Source organism: Bison bison, unplaced genomic scaffold (genome assembly GCF_000754665.1).
Source record: "Bison bison bison isolate TAMUID 2011002044 unplaced genomic scaffold, Bison_UMD1.0 scf7180017864526, whole genome shotgun sequence".
Classification (NCBI taxonomy): Eukaryota; Metazoa; Chordata; class Mammalia; order Artiodactyla; family Bovidae; genus Bison; species Bison bison.
Window position 1 is genome coordinate 1,393,673 of NW_011495077.1, and position 21,964 is coordinate 1,415,636.

At 47.6% G+C, this 21,964-nt stretch overlaps 2 protein-coding genes across 3 annotated transcripts; one reads left to right on the forward strand and one right to left on the reverse strand.

The window, feature by feature from the left end:
* The first annotated feature begins 934 nt into the window (after positions 1 to 934).
* Positions 935 to 13,262, forward strand: ABHD4 (abhydrolase domain containing 4). Of its 2 annotated transcripts, none has more exons than XM_010831235.1 (7): positions 935 to 1,023; positions 4,387 to 4,475; positions 5,845 to 6,217; positions 6,364 to 6,518; positions 8,245 to 8,356; positions 10,886 to 11,072; positions 11,872 to 13,262. In XM_010831235.1, the coding sequence occupies exons 1-7, from the start codon at positions 962 to 964 to the stop codon at positions 11,959 to 11,961; spliced, it is 1,068 nt and encodes a 355-aa protein (XP_010829537.1). In that variant the 5' UTR covers positions 935 to 961; the 3' UTR covers positions 11,962 to 13,262. The 2 variants fall into 2 exon arrangements, with proteins under 2 accessions (XP_010829537.1, XP_010829538.1); XM_010831236.1 differs by lacking the exon at positions 935 to 1,023 and adding an exon at positions 1,030 to 1,136 and having other exon boundaries at positions 11,872 to 13,257.
* A 5,238-nt stretch (positions 13,263 to 18,500) lies between these two features.
* Positions 18,501 to 19,285, reverse strand: LOC104981978 (peptidyl-prolyl cis-trans isomerase A). Its single transcript, XM_010831237.1, has one exon. The coding sequence runs from the start codon at positions 19,208 to 19,210 to the stop codon at positions 18,713 to 18,715; it is 498 nt and encodes a 165-aa protein (XP_010829539.1). The 5' UTR covers positions 19,211 to 19,285; the 3' UTR covers positions 18,501 to 18,712.
* Positions 19,286 to 21,964: the final 2,679 nt, after the last annotated feature.

Genomic DNA, 21,964 nt, shown 5'->3' on the forward strand with positions numbered 1-21,964 from the left:
CTTGACAAACCCTACCATCAGTATTCTCCCACCCTCCACTACTTCTAGTCTGGTTTTATCCTTATCAAGAGGATGCCCGCTTCAGGGACATCAGGCCTTGTTATCCAGTTCAAGCAAGTTCTGGAGCCAGCCAGCCTTAAGATTTGGCTCCTCTGCTGAGCAAACCAATCAGGACCTCTCTCCCCCTCACCACCTCCCCCAACCCCCATTCCAGCTGCTTAAAACCGACCCAGGTTTACAGGTTAGTTCTTCAGCTTCCTTCCTGGGGGGAGGGGAGGCAGGGATCGTCCAAACTGATGGAGACCTGGGGTTGAGCCACCTTGTTCCTGAGAACCAGGCTGGGGCCAAAGACATCCCCAGGGCTGAGGAATGTTCATCTTGGCAGGCGTGGCTTAAGTTTGGGGTGGCCAGATAAAATACAGGATGCTCAGTTATGTCCCAAATATTGCACAGGACAGACTTACTCTAAAAAAGTAGTTGGTGTTTATCTGAAATTCAACCTTAACTAGGCGTCCTGGTTTTATTTACAAAATCTAGCAGTCTATTTGGGCCACAAGCTCCCAGGCCCTTCGTAGGAGCGTTCCACCGTTGGTACTGTGTACACAAACATCTTAAGCATCTGGTTAGAAGGAACGCTAAGGAGAGGACCTGGGAGGACTGGGGTCTGTAATAGGGAAGATTGTGGGAGCGTGCAGGGGTAATTCTGTTACCTTTTAATTATCAGAGAATGGAGGTTTGACGGAGGAACTCGTAGTTTCAGTACTCCTTACCTCCCTCACTGTCCCCAAATGTGTGGCCGGACTGCGGTCCTAGCTTAGGAGGGGTTCAGAGACAGCTCACGTGTCCCAGCCGGCCCAGCCTGAGTCCTGCGACCCCGCCTCCCCGGCCGCGGCGCTGGCCACGCCCCACTTTGTTATCCGACGCTTTTCTCGGTCAGCTGGTGCTGGCGTCAGGTGGAGGGATGGGCTGGCTCAGCTCGACCCGGCAGGGCTTGTTTACTATGGCCGATGATCTGGAGCAGCAGTGAGTTAACCTTGTCTCTTTTCTCTCTCTCCTTCTCTCTCTCGGGGCCGTGAACCTGGGACTGTCTGTGGCTGAGGAACAGTTTTAGACATCTTCCCGCCTTTCCTTTTCAGGTCGGCTTCCGGGGAGGGCTGGGGGCTGCGTTTGCTTGCTTGCTTTTGCCCAGGAGTTGCGGCCGCGGAGCCTAGGGAGTGATGGAAGATAACGCTTGCCTGCAGCCCAGCGATTCTTACTTTGCACTTTAGTCTCGGCGATTATTCCTCGCTCCCCTCTAAAGCCTGCGCCCTGGGATTAGATTTAGTGATGATGTCTCAGATCCCTCAAAGCAAGCGTGTGTGGACGCGGGTGCGGGGGTAGCAGCCAGGTCTGCGGCTAGTCTGCGTTTGCTCCCCGACGCGAGTCGGAGGTGTGGGAAGAGCATCGCTTAGCCCCGCAACGCGAAGGCTTGGAAAGCGGAGAGAGGGCTCCTCTGGGCTGGGATTGGTCTGGGTTAATAGGCTTGCAAGTTCCTTTAGCTTTCACCCGGCGAGACGCTTAGTCGCCAGCAATCCTAGTTGATAGTTTTTAATCATCATTAACAATCTCCTTAATGCTATGGTTTCAGAATTAGAGCTTTTGGATTTTGTTACCGCGATCTCAATGACATCAAGTTTGGGATGCCACCTGTAGGTGGTGTGGCAAGCAGTTCACCGTCTGATAGGAACAAGGAAAAGTTGCTAGGAGAATGACTCAGCTTCCACCCAAGCCCGGGTTATACCAGAACTGGGCCTTTCCTGAATCCCGTGTTCCCCCCATTTTGGAGCTGCTTGCAAAGCTAATAACGTTATGACAGTAATAGCTTCCCAGGCTTGAAGGAATTGCCAAGGAGAGTGGTACTTTCCAAAATGATGCTTTCAAGAGGAAATTTACAATACCTACAATGACTTAGGGAAACACAGAATAATATTAGAGTTGATATTCAGTCAGTGCAGTTTCTTTCTACAAATGAAGAATCCAGTGTCCAAAGAAGTTAGACCCCAATATCACAGAGGTCTAGAACAGGGTTCTTACAGCACAGAAGCTCTTCCGGCTCACCCACCATCAGGGTAAAGATCCTAGAGGGATGAGACCACCCTAGTCAGGCTAAGCTTGTGGCTAAGGGACCACTTTGCTTCTTGCCTCAGTTTCCCACCCCAGGCCTCCGCATCTCCCCAGGGGTACTGAGCAATAGTGTGCCAGGTGCTACTTCCAGCACTTTACTGGTAACATTTTCAGTGAAGAAGAGAGGCGGGGTATCTGAAGATCTCTGCAGAGCAGCCCATGATGCTGTTGTTCCTTGGGACAGCATCTCTCCTGAGTGCTGCTTTGGGCAGATACGAGGCCATGTGGGGTCCAGATGACATGTTCTGACTTGTCACAGTCTCTGTAGGATGGAGAGAAAGTTTGTCTCCTAAGACCAGCAACATTCTATGGTCTTGGTGCCCACACTTCAAGCCTGTAAGGAATTCCAGTGGATCATTTGAAGGGTTCTGAGTCTTCATAGAATTGAGACCAACAGTTCTCATCTGGCCAAAGCCATTGATGGACCAGTTTCAGCTGTAGCTCCAGTAATTCAAACCTCTTAAGATTTGAGTAACTGAGATTTGCTACTTGAAAAGCACAGAATATGGATAGTTTATGATTTGGCCAGGGGAAAGAACATTTACTGAGAGTGTGTATTATGCTAGGCATTATTCTGTGCTTTAATTTATTTGATCTTTATGACAACTCTATGAAGTAGATACTATTATTACCTCCCTTTTAAAGATGAGGAAACTCTGACAGAGAAAGGCTAAATAATGTGCTAAGGGCACATTGCTGGTGAGTAGTGATGCCAGGATTAGAACTCTGACCTTTGGCTTTAGGTCACATGTTCTTTCAGAAAGCAGGCAAGTGTAAAACTAGTTGTATATTGAGTATCCATGTGTGGCCTTAAAAAGCTGAGGCTGGAATGTCCAGAGGAAACACAAGGAGAAACCTGGATTTGACTTTATTTTTTTTTGGCCTTGTTTCCCAGCAGTGAAAGCACAGAGTCCTAACCACTGGACCACCAGGGAATACCTGAAACCTGGATTTGAGATCCAGGTCCTGGTTCTGCTTCTTTTTCTTTAACTAGATGTACGGCCTCTTGGGGCATCACTTTGCTCATCTGTTAAATTAAGAGGCTGGACTAGATTTCTACGGAAGTAGCCTAATCTAAAATTCTGCAGTTCAAATAATGCAGCCCAGTGTGTAGCGAGAGGGGATTAGTAGTAGTTGCCCTCACTCCTTCACAGAATGCCCCTGCTTGACTATTCTGATGTATACAGGCCCTTCCTATAGCTGGTAATGTCCATCCTGAAATCCACTTCAGCCAGGCAGAGTTCAAGAAAAGAAAAATATGGGATGGAAGAGGAATAACAAAAGCGATTCATTGAGCATCTGTTTTATCCCGGGCACCTTATGAGATTCCTTTCATATCTGGATGCTCAAAGACAGATTATTTATCAGGCCAACACCACTCTGCTCATAAATGACATTACTATGACGTAACTCTAGGGTTTTTAAAACATTACTCTAATACTGGTACGTTCAACCTGTACCCTGCAATGACTTAAAGTCCCCTGGCTGTAAAGTAGAAAACAAGATAGGTTATCTTACCTGTTTTACTGCAAGCCATTGGTGGCGAAATTTCTACTCATTTTATAATCTGGAAACAAGGCCAGAGGCAACATGTGTCCTATCAGGGAATCAAAACTGAGCTTGAACCCAGGTCTCCCTCCTCTTACTCCCTGCCTATCCCAACACATCATTCAAGGCTGGACTGATTGCCTGAGAGCCCCACTGGCCACTGACACAGTGCTCTGGACTCCCAGGGGCTGGGAAGCAGGCATACACCAACCCTGGTACTCTGCTAGGAGGGCAAGTAGCATGGGAATTTGTCCTACTCTAAAGGAACATACAGTCCTAGGGATGGCAAAGGAAAACTGAAACATTAGTTAAAAGTTGGGTTTTTTTCCCCTCCTTGTAACCTCCTTGAACATTATAATAACCAATAACAAAGGGGAGTTGTAAAGCTCCAATGAGATAAAAAATGTGAAAGAGCTTTATAAACTGTAAAGTGCTGTACACATAGTATTCTGAGTATCTGTTGCAACAAAGGGTATGTTGTTGCTAATAACCATTTACCAGAGAAGAGTAACAGTGTATCAGGCAGCCATGGAATTGCTGACTGCCACAGGGGCAGGTTTCCTGAGCCTGGGAAACACCCTGCACCCTGGTAACTCTTTTGTAACTGCCAGCAAGACTGGGGGTATCAATGTTTGCAATATTGCTAGTGAATGTTTCTGTGTGTTCCTGTCCCAGGCCTCAAGGCTGGCTGAGCAGCTGGCTGCCCACTTGGCGCCCCACTTCCATGTCTCAACTGAAGAATGTAGAAGCCAGGATCCTCCAGTGTAAGTAGAAGGTGGCTTGTGCCACCTCCTTCAGGAGCCCCAGGATACAGGGTCTTCCCAGAGCCTGGCCCACTGAGCCCACTGATTCCTGGTCGACAATGCTCAATGTGGAAGGAAGGGATGTCCATGATTGGAGGGAGGCAATTTGGGCAGAGGATGCACATTCTATGATAGCAGTTCCTTAACATCTCCTGCCCTGTCCATCAGAACAGAAACTCTCCAGCAGAAACCATTCTGCCACATCCCACAACTTCACCTCAAACCCTGTACCAGCTATTAACACACAATGTGTGCAAATACACATTCACTTCTTCCTTCTCTTATTCTTTTTCCATTTCTCCCTTTCTCATCAGACAAACACTTAGATTTACCACCTTCCTAGCCAAGGACCAGCAATCCTATATTCTCTAATAATACTGTTCCTTGTATGCTACCCAATAAGCCACCCTTCCCCTTCATCCAGTTACCAGAGTAGTTGGGGATTCCCACTGGCCAGCTCTCCTAGGCAATGTTCTGTGGGGTCAGGGCATCCCCCTAGGAGCACCAGCAGCCACCAGCTCAAACAAGACCCTTGGGCCCCATCTTCCCATATTTCTCATATGATCTTTCTTGCCCTGCACCTATTGCCCTAGCCGTGGCTACTCTCTTATGGGCCTGAGTAAGTACAGCCACAGAACAGTCAGTTTTCAAGCCTTTGTCTGAAATCCATGTGACTTACCTCAGGTAGCTCTGTTGTGTGACTGTCTTCACGCCAGCAGAGCAAACACTGCCCACCTTCATCTTTCCCTAAGAAGGACCTGGCTTGACCCTCCCAGATACCCTCAGTGAGGACACACTCTCCCTCCGTCAAGCCCCAGGCATATACAGGTACAAGAGTGATGAATGCCAGAGCTCTGTGGGGTCACTTCTACCCTGGACCCAAAGGGAGCCCAAGGAATACAATGGCCCCTCTTAACGCCTACGGATATCTACAAGGATCTTCCCTTCAAATGGTAGAGAATCTGCTTGCAACGCAGGAGACCTGGGTTCGATCCCTGCATCAGGAGGATCCTCTGGAGAAGGGTATGGCAATCCACTCCAGTATTTTTGCCTGGAGAATCCAATGACAGAGGAGCCTGGCAGGCTACAGTTCGTGAGGTGGCAAAGAGTCAGACACAACTGAGCAATTAAGACTACTAACGCTAGACATCTACAAATTGTACTTGGAGTTGAACTCTTAGGCTGTATGATCAGAGAGTTGTAAAAGGAAAGGTGAGAGAGGCCAGGAAGGGTTTGGGGATGAGAGAGGGCTGAAAAGTGAGGGTCCAAGCAAAAAGATCATGCGGTCAGCACACAGTCTTATCCTCTGCCCTGGACCCCCTCTCCCCAGGCCTCCAGAACAAGTTCCTGGCTCGATATGTGTCCCTCCCAAACCAGAACAAGATCTGGACAGTGACAGTGAGCCCTGAGCTCAGGGACCGCACCCCACTGGTGATGGTGCACGGCTTCGGGGGCGGCGTGGGCCTCTGGATCCTCAACATGGATTCACTGAGCACCCGCCGCACATTGCACACCTTCGATCTGCTAGGCTTCGGGCGAAGCTCGAGGCCAACGTTCCCCAGGGATCCAGAGGGGGCCGAGGACGAGTTTGTGACCTCAATAGAGACGTGGCGGGAGAGCATGGGAATCCCCAGTATGATCCTCCTGGGGCACAGTCTGGGAGGATTCCTGGCCACTTCCTACTCGATCAAGTACCCTGACAGGTAAGGAGGAGCCACCTGTCTCCATCACAATAGTGCCTTGCTGGGAATCTTCCATTACTCATTTCCAGTTGTTCTCTTCCTGGGCAACTTAGGGCTATGGTACCTTCAAGCAAAGAAAACTTGTCTTCTCCCTTTCCCTCCTTTAGAGTTAAACACCTCATCCTGGTGGACCCGTGGGGCTTTCCCCTCCGACCAGCTGACCCCAGTCAGGTCCGTGCACCCCCGACCTGGGTCAAGGCTGTGGCCTCTGTCCTAGGGCGTTCCAATCCACTGGCTGTTCTTCGAGTCGCTGGGCCCTGGGGTGAGTAGCCTGCAGATAGAGAAACTGTCTCCTCCAACCACAGCTGTCCCATTCTAGAAGCCCCCCTGCGTCTGGACGCTCACCATCCCCTTTTGTTCATAAAAAGTGGGAATAAGCCTAGCGTTATTATTTAAAGCTGTTAATCTGGACTAAATGTCTTGGTCGGCAGTTTCAGAAGGTTTTTTTTCCCCCCTTAATCTGCACGGAAAAAGTTTTTCTATTCAAGAGACAGATGGAGCAGAACTTCTACTCTGTGTCCCCAGAGAGAGAGAAAGGGGTTTCGAGATGACTCTTCCTCTACTGAGTTTTTATGCTACATGTGTGGGTTTGTGGCAGCTGTTGGTGTTTCAACATGGTCACTATGGATCCCATCTCTGCAACTCACCCAGCATCTGTTGCCAGGAGAGGTCAGAACCAGAGCCTCCAGCATCACCTACAGAGGCAGGCAAGCCCCTCTACACCATGCCCTGCCCTAGTCAGACACCACATCACCACTTAGTAGCTGTTAGCAAATCCTGTGAGTGAAGGGAGGAAGGAGGCAGGGCAGCTAGAGTGCATAAATTTAGTAGGCCCCAGCCTTCTGACCTCACACTACTGGCACCTTCCTGTCTGGAGAGGAGCCTTTTAAGGAAGTAAAAGCAGCTTCCCTTTATGGTAAAGGTGGGCGACGCTCTATCTTGCACTGACTGCTTATATATACACGGTAATGTTCAGCAGCCAATTATTAGGGGTTAACTGCTAGTGGCTGAATAAGAGTTGTCTCTCTAGGCCCTTCAAGAGAAACAGAATGGCTCTGGGTAAAAGAGAAAAGCGAGCATATGAGCAAAAGGTAGGAGTCTGGGGAGAAAGGAAGGAAAACAAGAGACACAGGTGCCAAAGGGTACTAAACGGGCAGAGGACTGGTCTGCTTAGGGTGCCCAGCACTGTGCACTCCAGCAGACCTTCCCTAATCCTCCAGGCAGGAGCCCTGTTCTAATCACTGTCCCCATTTCTGGACTTGCCTCTGGCCAGGGCCACGCATAGACATCAGAGCTAGTATGGTAGGGGCAGGTGGCTGGCAGCCATGGAGGAGGGCGAGTGCCCAGGGGATCCTGCCACACCTCCCTCTCACCCCTCCGCACACAGAGAGAGCAGACCGGAAGAGAGAGAGAGGCCAGGAGACTAGGCCCAATTTTTACAGTGTGTTTCAAGTGCCCTGCTGCTTGTGTATGGACTATTTAAAGAAAGGTGAAAGGAACAGATTTCTCTAAAACTGCCCCGAGTCTGAGATGCCAGTGTTAGGTTTGCCTCATCACTTGTATTCTGTTACAGGCCTGAACCTGAGAGGGCTCTTGGTTCCATCCACTACCCTCAGAAGATTAAAAGGCCACAGGTGGTCTCAGGGAGAAAGAACATAGCTCAGACCATAAAAGCAAAGCGTCTCAACCATGGACTCTTGTGGGGTTTGTGATCCTTGGAGGAAAGGATCTTGGGATTTCATTGAGCTGCAAGTAATCCAGTTCCTCAGTGACCTTAGACTGTCCAAATTCTTTGGCAACTAACTGACTCTCGTTTGAGGTTACCTGGAGCTTCCCAAAAGACTTAACATGCTCTGTGACTATAACCTTAAGTGTACAAAGCAAACAAACCCTTAAGAGAAATAACGTTTGGTTAAAGTTGTTAAAACAATGACAGGGGTCTTTCCTCCCCACTCAAACTGGCTCCCCCACGTTCTGTTCTCTCCCAGGGCCCGGCCTGGTACAGCGATTCCGACCGGACTTCAAGCGCAAGTTTGCAGACTTCTTTGATGATGATACTATATCAGAGTATATCTACCACTGCAATGCACAGAATCCCAGGTGAGGGCAGCTCTGGGAGTCAGCTCAGCGTCGATGGGTTTGGAGCGAAAACTCTAGAACTATCCCAGGATCAGTCTGTGCTGTATTTTTTTTCTTCCACAGAGCTCTCATCCAGTTAGGGAAACATAGGCGTTAGCAGGCTTGCTTATTTCCAGAGACTTCCCCAGGGATAGGCAAAAAGGGATGGAGAAGATAATAGATTAATTAAACATACCACCTGTCTCTATAGAGGAAGACCCTTACTCTTTCCTGGAGGTAAGCAGTTAGGCTGACAGGCAAAGAGTCTGGAAAACACCTGCAAAGATCTTTTTTTTTTTTTTTAACTGAAGAAGTATTATGAACATGGTATTGTTGTAAAGGAAAAGAAAGAAAAGAAAGGAAGCAAGTCCTCTCCTGTCCTAGACCTGTAATTCCCTCATTTTCTTGTTATTTTCTGTCTGAGATATCATGTGATATTGCTTCAGAGAACCTCCTTGTATATCTTCCTTGGCACATGTGTGACTGTACCTCTAGGCTATAGTCCTACAAATAGAATTGCTGATGGAAAGATTATACATTTTAAAACATAATGTTTGTGCACCTTGAAATATTTACTGTTGGGATAGGAATGCCTTTTCTGTCTTTTGGAGAACTGAGGATGTCCCCAGAATCTGAACAAGTTTATGTTTGTGACAACTCAGACAGTGGGCCCCTGGCCCGTACCCTGTGATCTGCAGTCTTGGCAGCCACCAGCCAGGGTGGAGTCAGGGAGGTAATCTTCCCTTGGGCAGTGCCATGTGAGCTGCTGATACCATGAGGCACCACCTCTGTGGGGAGTTCACCCCAAGCTGCTAGGAGGCATCGCAGGCAAGCCAAGATCACTGGGAGCAGCAGCACTGCCCTGCCTCATTTCAGGCCTGTTCAGCCTGAAGCTGTGAAGCAACTGGGACTTTGCATTCCAGTAGCACTGTCTGAGCATTAACCTAAAATTCAGACTGCTTTCAGGCAGCGTGGGAACTGTCCATCTAGCGTTCCTCAGAAGCTCAACTGATGGAAAGGCCCTGCTTAAACAGCAGTTCAACAGTCAAATCAGCTTTCTGCTCGTGATCCCTCTCAACTGGGCTCAGTGCCAGTCTCATACCCACTGAGGCCTTGCAGGCCCACCCCTAGTCCTTCCCCAGAGTGTTCCCCAGTCTCAGTCCTACTTCAGTATAATGAATGGCCTCCCATCTAAACCACAGAGTATGTAGTCACACAACTCACTTAGGTCCTGGAAGAAGCAGAGATGATATTGGTGATAACCCGCCGCTTCCCCCAAACACCGTCACTCAATTTTATAAGCCCCTGAGTCTTTTTGAGTTGTAATCTTGAGTTCATGGTAACTGTTACCATTCCCTTGGAAAACATAATTTAGCAAAAGAATAATTATTTTGGGGGTGGGATACTTATTTCGCTTCACTAAACTTAGGGGCTTTGTACATATTTTCATTTTCCCCATAATGACCTCAAAAAGTGGGTATAATTTCTCTCCAGTTTGTAGATGAGAGAACTAAGGTGTGTTCTGGTTCCACAACTTGCTAAGAAAGTAGAACCAGGATTTGAAGGTATGTCTCTCTGACTCCAGAGTCCATGACTGTCCCACTGTGCTGCAGTGTCTTAGAAAAGGACTCTGTTCCTGGTGACCTGTGCAGAACTCAGGCTCCCCTTCATCTCAGGGATGCTAAGGAGACTGGGAACATAACCCCTGAACAGACCAAGCCTGCTGGGTACCAGTCTCCCCAACCTTCCCTGCTTCCCACAGCAGTGACAGAGCCGTCCGGACAGCTGGCTTCCCCTCCAGCCTTGCAGACCCCTCCCGATACGGCCTCTGAAAGCTCTCCCTCAGGAAATGACCAGGGAGCAAAGTAGATTAGATTGGCCGTCCTTGCTTCTCAGGTAGCACAAACTCCCCCTGGGTCCTCGCAAGCCTGACGTCTCATTCCCCAGGCTCCTCAGTTAACCCTCTGTGCCTCTGTAGGCCTTACCCGTCAGAGCCCACTTCAAGGAGCCCTTCGACCCTCTCCTCCAGCCCCAGCCAGCCAACTCCCTAATCTGTGTTCTCCTAGAACTCCCTACTCTTTCATAATTCTTGGGAAATCTGAAGTTAAGTTAATCCTGTAATTCATTATGTAATGCCTGAAGGATGAGGAAAATGGGAACTCCGGGAGGGCAGGCACTGCGTGGGTCTTGTTCGTATGTGCCCACCCTCCGCCCAGGCTGCCACATCAATAGCTGTTAAATACATATTATCCTGTATGTAATACAGGTTAATATGGCACTCCTCAGTGCCAAGGGGTTTTCACAAGTGTGTCCCTCCTACCTCATCTCTGTGCGGACCCTCTGGAGATTCAGTCCTGTCTTGTAATCTTCCTAATATTTACTGAGCCTAGTGCTGGGCTTGGAGGTAAACAAAAAGAGGCCAAAGATGCTGCCCCAGCCTCCGAGGACCCGCAGATTGACATTTTATGCTGTGGCATTTACTCATCGCCTCACCCTGTTTCGCTTTTCCAGTGGGGAGACGGCATTCAAAGCCATGATGGAGTCCTTTGGCTGGGCCCGGCGCCCCATGTTAGAGCGAATTCACTTGATTCGAAAAGATGTGCCCATCACCATGATCTATGGGGCCAACACCTGGATAGACACCAGCACGGGAAAAAAGGTGAAGCTGCAGCGGCCGGATTCCTACGTCCGAGATTTGGTATGTTGCCACCAGGGGAGACAGACTGAGGTGGAAATCTTGCAACATGCAGCACGTGTTGATTTGACTCAGTGTAGCTAAGAGACCAGGTAGCGAAGGGTGATGGGAGAGTCAGGGAGAAAGAGTGGAAAGGTTGAGATAGGGTCATGAATTTGAAAGGGTTGGCTCTCTGTAATATCATAATTCAGGGTTCCTTGCCTCTGTGTAGCCAGTCAAGCTAAAAGGCAGGTTCTTGTCCAGTAGTCAGGCATAGGGAGCATGCTGCCCTCTTCCCCTGTAATTCTCACTCCAAATCAGAGCTGGGTACAATAGAGGCTGCCAAGAAGCCTTCCCACCATTCTCCTGCCTCCACCTTCATTTGCTAAGGAGTGTGCTTACTTATGGCTACCCACTCCAGTATTCTTGCCTGGAGAAGTCCATGGACAGAGGGGCCTGGTGGGCTATAGTCCATGGGATCACAAAGAGACATGACTGAAGAATTTTCACTTCGTGCTTACTTAGACTGGTGCCTCACGGGTCCTGGGTATCGAACCTGTGGATGACATGAGCATGGTGGGACTAGTGTGAAAGGAAAGATACAATCAGGGACCATAGGAGAAGTAAGGATGAGACATTGGGATTCACTGGTTGCCACTGGGAAGTGCAAGATATGGGGAGAAAGGTGGACAGTTGTCTTAGAGAAAATAGGTGCTTATGGGCAGCAGGCGAGCAGGTTTAGAAGAAAAAGAAATGGTGTGGCTGGTTTCCAGTGCCTAGAATAAAGGGCCATCCTGCCCCTGGCGGGGTCCTCCCTCCATAGGAGATCGAGGGTGCCTCGCACCACGTGTATGCAGACCAGCCGCACATCTTCAACGCGGTGGTGGAGGAGATCTGCGACTCAGTCGATTGAGCTGCTCTTCCTGGAGGACGAGGAGAAAGCCAGAGAATTGCTCTCACCTTCCTGTCTCCTTACTTACCCCTCTGTCCTTTCCTCACCGACTAACATGTGCCAGCCAGGTGGAGTCTTGGGCTGTCCCCAGGGCAGGACCACAGAAGAACAAAGAGCACTATGACCCCACACTGAAGGCTGGAGGCAAAAGCTGCTAGAGGCCTTGCGCTCCCCACCCCGGGAGAGCGTAAAGGGTTGTAGAGTGCCACCCCATTCTCTCCATGCCGGCGTCACCAGGCGGTGGTTGTGAGGGGACTGCACCAAGCCACGCCCCCCTGTGCCAAGGGAGGGCAGCTGCTCCTCCTGGACAAAGGAGAGGCTCTTAACAGCCCGCCCAGGTCTGGAGTGTGTCTGCAGGGGGAGGGGGAGGTTCCATGCAGGACATCTTCCCCCTCCATCACCCCTGACCCCCCAGCCCATGCCAGTTCTGTTCAGGGGCTGGTTGGGGAGCTACCAAGAGCAGGTCCTGGAGCTCTCGTGACCTAAGAGGTCATATCCAAAGCTCTCATTAGCAGAGGAGGCAAAGGGCAGGGCATGGCTGGTCCATGGAGAAACAGCTCAGGGCTCCTGGCGGACTCTGTTTGCTAAGGTTTTAGGCAGGCATGGAGGTCACGGGGCTGGTCCTGGCCAAGGATAAGCCCACCTGGCCGCACATTCCAGCCTCTTTGTACGAGGATTCTGTTTTCCTGCTGTGTCTCAGCCCTGGCTGCCTAAGCCCGGAACACTCAACTGCTTCCTTCCCTGCCCCTTCTTTCTCCCACTGGGAGGCCTCTGGCCTCCCTCTGTGCCTTGGGCCCTGAAGCCCCACCCACACAGTACTGAGAACAGTGACCCCTGATGGAGAGAAGGGAAGGCCCTTCAACCCCAAGCCGTGTCTGGATCCCCATTGTCTCTAGTATCTGCAGGGTTTTTTGCCTGCTCACGTGAACCTCTGCCCAGGATCCAGTGGGGAGCCTCCAGCCAGCAGTTAGTTCCCTGTCCTCATCAGCCACAGGATGGTTCTCATTGCCTGGCCCTCCATCCCTGCTGCCTGTCCTTCTGGTCTCCAGCTCATCTGTCCCCGACCTACCTGTCACTCTCTCCCGGGGACTGGTTCTGGGCAGTAGGCGGGGCCTGGCCCCAGAACTAGGGTAGCTCCCACCTACTTCTTCACTTTTGTAAAGCCAACCCTTTCACCAGAATAGTATTAACTCCTGGTGCTTTGTACTACTGGTCCAGCTGCCTTGGGCTCCTTTTCTATATTAATAAAGAAATGAATCAAAATCGCTCATGGTGATGATGTTTAATATTGCTCTGACAAGAGTGCTGGGGGTGGTGCTGAATTCACAACCTCTCCTGTGATGTCTGAGTCAGAGGAGGGGCCCTGAGAGGTACCCATGCACAAGCCCCCCCACCTCCCATTTAGTGCATCATCTGCCCTCTGGACCCCGCCCAGTCTCCAGGTCAGCACAGGTCATCTCAGCCAACCACTTGAGAGGATAGATGAGGGGTGGGTGGGCCAAGCCCCAATTCACAAGAGAATTAGGCTGAACTGAGTGCTCCCTGCTGTCCATTAAATAGCCCTGTCATCTGAAGTTCACCTTGGCCTCTACCTGGTGTTAGCCACTCAGTGGTGTCCAGCTCATTCCGACCTCATAGACTGCACCCTGCCAGGCTCCTCTATCCATGGGATTCTCCAGGCAAGAATACTGGAGTGGGTTGCCATGCCCTTCTCCAGGTGATCTTCCAGGCCCAGGGATAGAACCCCGGTCTCCTGCATTACAGGCAGATTCTTTACCATCTGAGCCACCAGGGAAACCACTCATCCTCAACCTCAGTTCAAGTATTCCTTATGCATTATGCAGGGAAGCCTGCCACTGACCCCTCCCAGACGAGACCTGCATCCCTTCTGGTGTCTCCGTGGCTTACTCAAATGCCCCTTTGTAAAACTTACACTTGTAGTCACTTGTTTCATGTCTGTCTTTCCTCCCCAGACCACAAGCTGCTTAAGCAATAAGGGGCATGTCTGGCACCTAGTTCTTGTTCAGTAAATGTTTATTTTGAATGAGCCAAGAGAAGTGAGGTGTGCCAAGTGTCCAAACGTGTTCAAATCATTACCAGCAGTGCCTGCTGTGCTGGCTGACTCCAGCTAGGCACAGAATTCAGCATCTCAAAATGGCACTTAATACTGCATTTGCCATTATGAATGAATGAATAGACAAATTAGTAATCTGTATGTGATTTTATTACATAATGTAATTTGGGTATAATTACAAAGCTCAGGTCCATCCCAGGACCTGCATCTTCTCTGCGACTGAAGATTGCTTGATTGCCAACACCTGCCATATGGAGGCCAGGACAGGGGGGTTGCTTTTTTTTTTTTTGGCCACATCACACTCTTTGTGAGATCTTAATGCCCCAACCAGGGATCGAACCTGGGACCCTGGCAGTGAGAGTGCCGAATCCTAACCACTGGACTGCCAAAGAATTCCCAAGGCAGGTATTTAGTGCTTACTGTGTGCTAAGCACTAGGGCTATGATAATGAAGAAACATGGTCCCTGCCTTTATGGGAAATTACATTCTACATGGAAACTTGTGTTTAATCACATTATTACATCAATCAGTATAAAACTGCAACTGAAAAGTGTGGCCCCTGAGAGGTTGGGAAGGCATACCTGGAGAGGTGATGACCTCTGAGCCTGAAGGAAGGGCAGTGAAGGGGGTGGGGGCAGGTCTGTGGATTAGCAGGGACAATGGCTGGGAGATGAGGCTGGAGAGGTGGATGGGGATCTGGGCCTCTGGCTGTGAGAAGAATGTCGTGTTCATCTAAAAGCAATGGGAAACAATAACCAGAGTCAAGGTCAGAATCTAGGGGAGTGTGACAGAATCTGAGACTGGAAATGACCACTCTCGCTGCTGCTATGTGGATACTGACTGGTGGGGGGTGAGTCCCTGCAGGGGAAGCTTGGAGGCCACTGCAGTGGTCCAGGCCAGAGATGCTGGCAGCCTGGACTTGGCCAGGGACTAGTGGACACATAGAAGATTCAAGAAATGTTTAGGAGGTAAAGTCAAAAGGGCTTGATGCCAGCACTGAGTGCTGCTACCATCCCCTTGGAGGCCAAGTGAGACAGTAGTCAGCAAACCTGCTCACATCACAAAACAATTTGGGGTACTTTTTTAAATATAGATTCCCAGACTGTATACCCCAGAGTCTGATTCAGTCTACCTGTGTGGAGTTAGACCGTGACATCTGCATTTAAACACATGCCCTGGGAGATTCTGATGCCCCCTGTCTGCAGGCACTGATCTAAGGGACTTTGTGTCTCTGACCCTTGACGCAGAAGATCCATGTAGAGAAGTAGGGCCTATGGCCCTGAAAGTCCATCCCCTGTGTGCTCCAGAACCACTTCTCTTTGGGAGGCTGCATAACATACTGACCTGATTTTCCAACACAGTGCAAACACATTGCTCAGAAGCAGGTACAAGAAGGATCTGAGGGTATAAATGAACCTACTTACAAAACAGAAATAGACTCACAGAGGTAGAAAACAAACTTATGACTACCAGGGGAGAAAAGAGGGAGGGGATAAATTGGGAACTTGTAATTGATATATAAAATAGATTGACTAATATATAGTTATACACTAGTTATACAGGAAACTCTTCTCAATACTCTGTAATAACCTGTATGGGAAAAGAATCTAAAAAAAATGGATACATGTATATGTATAGCTGATTCACTTTGCTGTACAACAGAAACTAACACATTGTACATCAACGATACTCCACTCAAAAAAATTTTTTTTAAGTCTGAGGAAGGTCAGTCAGAGTGCCCTGTTTATACTACCACACGCAGCACATGAATGCATGCCAGTGTGCACACACACACACTCTATCTGACAGGGGCCTTCCTAACCTTCCCAGGGCAGGGACTAAGAAATCACCATGAACATACCACCCAATCGGCACCTTTCCTGGTGGGTTCTAAGGATTTATGGTTACAGTTCACGCTATAAATTCAGGCTCCTCACAGGCCTAGCAGTTTACAAGGAGACCTTCCACAGACAGACATAAAGGGCTGTGACTAACTCCAGACTCAGAAGGTCTTGCACTGTTCAGCGGCTAGCAGAAAATGTGCTAAATATAACTTCCTCCTCGAGGATAGACACCAAAATACGTGTGCTAAAAATGCAGTCTGATTTCATTGCCAAAAGGGTGATGAAATCTTGATGAATACCTCTTCACTCTGGCATGTCATACCAAAAGCCCACAGCTGCAGGTAGAGTCTGTAACCAGATAGAAAATAATCCTACTGACTGATGATAGTGTGCAACAACTGATGCAAGACATCCTTTTCTCATCATGTGACCTATCAGTTCACACTGAATCCTCCTTAGATGGGGTCTTGAGGGTCTTTTCTCTCTGAGCTCCACCCTCTCTACCAGGGTCCTGGTCTATCTATAACTCTCTCTTTTTAAAAAATATTTATTTGCTGTGTCAGGTCTTAGTTTCAGTACATGGGCTTCTCTTCAGTTATGGCAGTGCGTGGGCTTAGTTGCCCCACAGCATGTGGGACCCTAGTTCCCTGACCAAGGATCAGACCCACATCCCCTGCATTGCAAGGTAGACTCTCAAGCACTGGACCACCGGGGAAGTCCCCAGGGTCCTGGTCTAGCGGAAAGAAGCAAGTGAGGCACCTGAGATTTTGAGGGTCAGTCCCAACACCATCCAGGGGGAATAGCTCAAGACAAACCATTTCTTCATTTGCTCATGTTGACTGTTCTCCATAGCATTATTCACCATTATTATACCAGAGAAGTCTTTACCTTTATCCTACTAAATACCACTCTTCACTAGGGTTGAGGAGGAAAGACAATCCTAGCTTGACACTTGTGAGTATGATGAATTCCAAGATTAAGGAGGATCCGTTGATGCCAATATATGCACAGAGCCCTCCTCCAACCCAGGAAGACAAGACCCCAGTCTGTTGGTTGGTGATTATGTAAAAGGGTAGGAGGAACGCTCTGCAGACCTGACCTTGCTAATGATACTCCTTCCTCCAGTGTGTTCTGAGGCCTGATGTGGACTCTGTTAAAATTAGGCAATCTCGTATTTGAGTTGATACATGTGAAAACAAGTTATACAACCTTAAGAAGCCTGGGACAAAGATGACTCTGAAGGACATAGGGTTGTGGATGGTATTTTCATCTTTGTGTGAAGAGTCTGACTTTGGAAAAGAAAGAGCACAAGGCTGACACCCAATAATTGACATGGGGTCAGAGAACAGGATTTGTGGGAGGGCTTGTGACTTATAACAAAAGATTTATGGACCTCTGGTAAATTATACGGTAACTAAAAAAACCGGCATCATGTACTTCCCATAATTTTCAGGGAAAGAGAAAAGTGTCCAAATAAAGCTGCCTAAATATGTATTAGAGGGACTTCCTTGGTGGTTCAGTGGCTAGGACTCTGGGCTCCCAATGCAGGGGGCCAGGGTTCAATCCCTGGCAAGGAACTAGATCCTACCTGCCGCAACTAAGAGTTCACATGCCTCAACTAAAGATCCCAGCCTGTGCGCCGCAACTAAGACCTGTGTGTGTGTGTGTGTGTGTGTGTGGTCACTCAGTCGTGTCTGACTCTTTGTGACCCATAGACTGTAGCCCACCAGGCTCCTTTACCCACTGAGTTTTCCAGGCAAGAATTCTGGAGTGGGTTGCCCTTTCCTTCTCCAGGAGATCTTCCCAACCCAAGGATCAAACCTGCGTCTCTTATGTCTCCTGCATTGGCAGGCAAATTCTTTACCACTGGACCACCTGGGAAGCCAAACTAAGACTTGGAAGAACCAAATAAGTAAATCAATATTCAAATGGAGACAGAGACATAGAGAACAGACTTACGGACACGGGGAGAGCGGAGGAGAGAGTGAGATGTATGGAGAGAGTAACATGGAAGCTTACATTACCATATGTAAAATAGATAACCAATGGGAATTTGCTGTATGTCTCAGGGAACTCAAACAGGGTCTCTGCATCAATCTAGAGGAGTGGGATGGGGAGGGAGATGGGAGGGAGGTTCAAGAGGGAGGGGATATATGTACACCTATGGCTGATTCATGTTGAGGTTTGATAGAAAACAAAATTCTTTAAAGCAATTATCTTTAATTTAAAAATAAATAAATTAAAAACAAACAAGCAAACAGGTATTGCAGTAGTGGTTTCCTGCATGAATCTGCAGAATGGAGCTGGACTGTGATAAAGGATTTCTGGTCTAAAATGAAATCATATTTTTTCAATACTTTTTAATTCTGAAATTATATCCTTTCTAACCCTACAAAAATTAAGCTATGTTCTTTTATGAAAAAAATGGTGACATTCTAAGATTGTTTGGAATAAGAGGGAATATCATTTCTTTTTTATCAATTTCAAGGGATTTTACTCTATAATTAGTTAACTTTAATAAAATCCTAAAGCCTGGAAGTGCTGCATCAGAGACCAGATGGGAAAGGAACTTGAATCTTTTCTTTTTTTTTTAATTGTTTAGTTTTTATTTCATAATCATAAATTTAACTTTGCAATCCAGCTAAACTTGGAGGGGGATAAGGAAAACATGGAACCCAAAGAACTGTAGCAAGAGCACAAAGATTATAGGATATTTCAAGCACATGGGGTGAAGGGGTGCTCTCCTGGGCTACAGAAGGAACGGTCTGGTGCTTAAGTAAAACACAAGTCAAATTTAGTAGATTTGCCCACAGTCAGCAATGGTGATCTTCTTGCTGGTCTTGCCATTCCTGGAGCCAAAGCGCTCCATGGCTTCCACAGTATTCATGCCCTCTTTCACCTTGCCAAAGACCACATGCTTGCCATCCAACCACTCAGTCTTGGCAGTGCAGATGAAAAACTGGGAACCATTTGTGTTGGGGCCAGCATTTGCCATGGACAAGATGCCAGGACCTGTATGCTTCAGAATGAAATTCTCATCATCAAATTTCTCGCCATAGATGGACTTGCCACCAGTACCATTGTGGCGTGTGAAGTCACCACCCTGGCACATAAATCCCGGAATTATTCTGTGAAAGCAGGAACCTTTATAACCAAATCCTTTCTCTCCAGTGCTCAGAGCACGAAAGTTTTCTTCTGTCTTTGGAACTTTGTCTGCAAACAGCTCAAAAGAGATGCGGCCCAAGGGCTCGCCGTCAACAGCGATGTCGAAGAACACGGTGGGGTTGACCATGGCTAGGCAGCAAGGGAAGCTCTGGGGTGGCGGCGTCTGCAAGGCCGAATCTTTTCACAAGAAGACAAATAGTTGATGTAGAACTCATGACTGGAGGAGGACCATGGAAAGATAACAGTGTTCAGAGGAAGCAGATCTAATTAAAGATTCAACAGTTAGTGTATAAGTCCAAAAGGAAATCACAAAACTGTAAGTAAAAGCATTTGGATGACAGGAAAATAACACCTGGCAGGAGTTACAGAATAGATGTTAAGATTAAAGGAAGACATGGAGGGATGATGCTTTTTAAATTCAGGTTGCAAAACTGTTCCAAGGCAAGATACCAAGGTGCCAGAGGTCCCAGAATCAGGGCATCAATTCCAAGTCTCCCTCTGCTGGAAGCAGAGCACCTAGTATATTCTTGCCCTATTGACAGTTTCACTTACTAGAATTTTTTTACATTGAATTATAATTGATATATTATACTAGTTTCAGGTATATGACATAGTGATTGATATTTTTATACATTATATAATGATCACCATGATAAGCCTAGTAACCATCTGTCACCAACACAGTTATTACAATATTATTGACACTAGCCCCTGAGCTGTACATTACACCCCCATGACTTGTTTATTTTATAACTAGGAGCCTGTACCTCTTCATCCCATTCACCCATTTCACCTGCTCCCTCAGCCCTGTCCCCTCTGGCTACCACTCCTTTGTCCTCTGTGTCTATGAGTCTGTTACTATTTTGTTTTTGTCACTTCCTGGAATGTCAAAGAAAGATGGTCAGACATAACTTTTATAGATTTCAAGTCAGATTTCAAAATGTTCCAAGAAAAATTACCTGAGGGGCTCAAAGGGGACAGCTAGTTCTCCTGTGTGAAGCTCCAGTATTTTGTTTCCCCCAAAGGATCCTGCTGAGGAAAAAAAGGGCCTTCACCAATTACAAAACCACACTGGTTGTTCTCTGATGTGATCAAACTATGAGCAGGGACAAATGACAAGTCTCTTACACTAAAAAATGAACCAAACAAGTAAAGCAAGGACGCAGTTCATGTGAAAGTGTTAAATCAATATGAAGGTTTTAGTGGACTGAAAGGTCAGTTTGAAGTGGTAAAGGATGAGGCTGCCAAAAAAACTAATGCAATGTTAGGGCTCATTCCTTGCATTCCGAGGTAGATGTGATGGTTCCACCGGACTCTGACCTGAGCAGAAGTTCAGTTCTGGGAAATTTTTCCTTTTTTGTGTGAACAGAACATTTTCATTTTAAAGAAATAAGGAGAAGCAGGACTTAAAAAAAAATCATTCAGGACTTCCCTGGTGGTCCAGTGGATAGGATTCTGCCTGCCAATACAGGGGACATCAGTTAGATCCATGGTCCGGGAAGATTCCACATGCCTTGGAGCAACTAAGCCTGTGAGCAGCAACTACTGTACTGAAGCCCGTGCACATAAAGGCCGAGTAACGCAACAAGAGAAGCTACCACAACGAGAAGCCCACGAACCGCAACTAGAGAGTAGCTCCCACTCGCCATGACGAGAGAAAGCTCAAGAGCAGCTGCAAAGACCCAGTGCAGCCAAAAATAAATAAATACATTAATTAATTAAAATATTTTCTAAATCATCCATAATTACACCAGCTAGAAATAACCACATTAAATATTTTAAACACATATGTATATATATACATGTATTCTTTCTATATCAGTAAATATAGAATATAAAAATGCAGCCACCCTGTAATAGGGAAGAAACTTTTATATTCTATTACAAGATAATCAGGGCTTCCCTAGTGACTCAGCAGTAAAAAATCCTGCCTGCAATGCAAGAGATGCAGTTTCAATCACTGGGTTAGGAAGACCCCCTGGGGAAGAAATGGCAACCCACTCCAGTGATCTTGCCTGGGAAATCCCACAGACAGAGAAGCCTGACAGGCTACAGTCCATGGGGTCGCAAAGGAGTTGGACACAACTTAGTGACTAAACAACAACAAGAACTAAGAGTAGGAATTTATGCTAATAAATTTTAGCACCGTTAACAATATACTAGAAATCTCAGCGTCCATTGTTTATAAATGTGACATCTAAAAGTAAATTATGTAGTTTTGTTGGTATTGACATGGAATGATATTTTAGAATATCAGTTTGCAGACAATTCATATAATGCCATCCCATTTTTGTAAAATAAAAGTTTGTATAAATAAATATGTGCATGTTCTACAAGTGAAACAGGAGGGAAGGGGGCAGGGAACAACCTTTAAAAGAAAGACACAGCGGTAGGGCATGACAAAAACCGGTTAGAACCGCCTTTTTTCCTCAGCGCTTGGCACTGACCAGTTGCTCGCCTCTTTTCCTCCACTGCCTCCCAGTTCTAGATTAGCCATCGCCATGCATTTTGAAAAGCCCTGCTGGCCTCCAGGTGCTCAATGACTAGTTGGCGGACAAGAGTTACATGGAGGGGTATGTGCCATCACAAGCAGATGTGGCAGTATTTGAAGGCATCTCTGGCCCACCACCTGCCAACTTATGTCATGCCCTGCATTGGTATAATCACATCAAATCTTATGAGAAGGAAAAGGCCAGCCTGCCAGGAGTGAAGAAAGCTTTGGGCAAGTATGGCCCTGCCAATGTGGAAGACACCACAGAAAGAGGAGCTACAGATAGTAAAGATGATGATGGCATTGATCTCTTTGGATCTGAGGAGGAGGAGGAAAGTGAAGAAGCCAAGAGCTAAGAGAAGAACGCCTTGCCCAGTATGAGTCAAAGAA

Excerpts from the sequence above, each read along its gene's own strand:
- ABHD4 (XM_010831235.1), top strand. The coding sequence starts at position 962 with ATGGGCTGGCTCAGCTCGACCCGGCAGGGCTTGTTTACTATGGCCGAT. Across the intron at positions 1,024-4,386 it reads GCCGATGATCTGGAGCAGCA|GCCTCAAGGCTGGCTGAGCA; the intron begins GTGAGTTAACCT and ends TTCCTGTCCCAG. Across the intron at positions 11,073-11,871 it reads ATTCCTACGTCCGAGATTTG|GAGATCGAGGGTGCCTCGCA; the intron begins GTATGTTGCCAC and ends CTCCCTCCATAG.
- LOC104981978 (XM_010831237.1), bottom strand. The coding sequence starts at position 19,210 with ATGGTCAACCCCACCGTGTTCTTCGACATCGCTGTTGACGGCGAGCCC.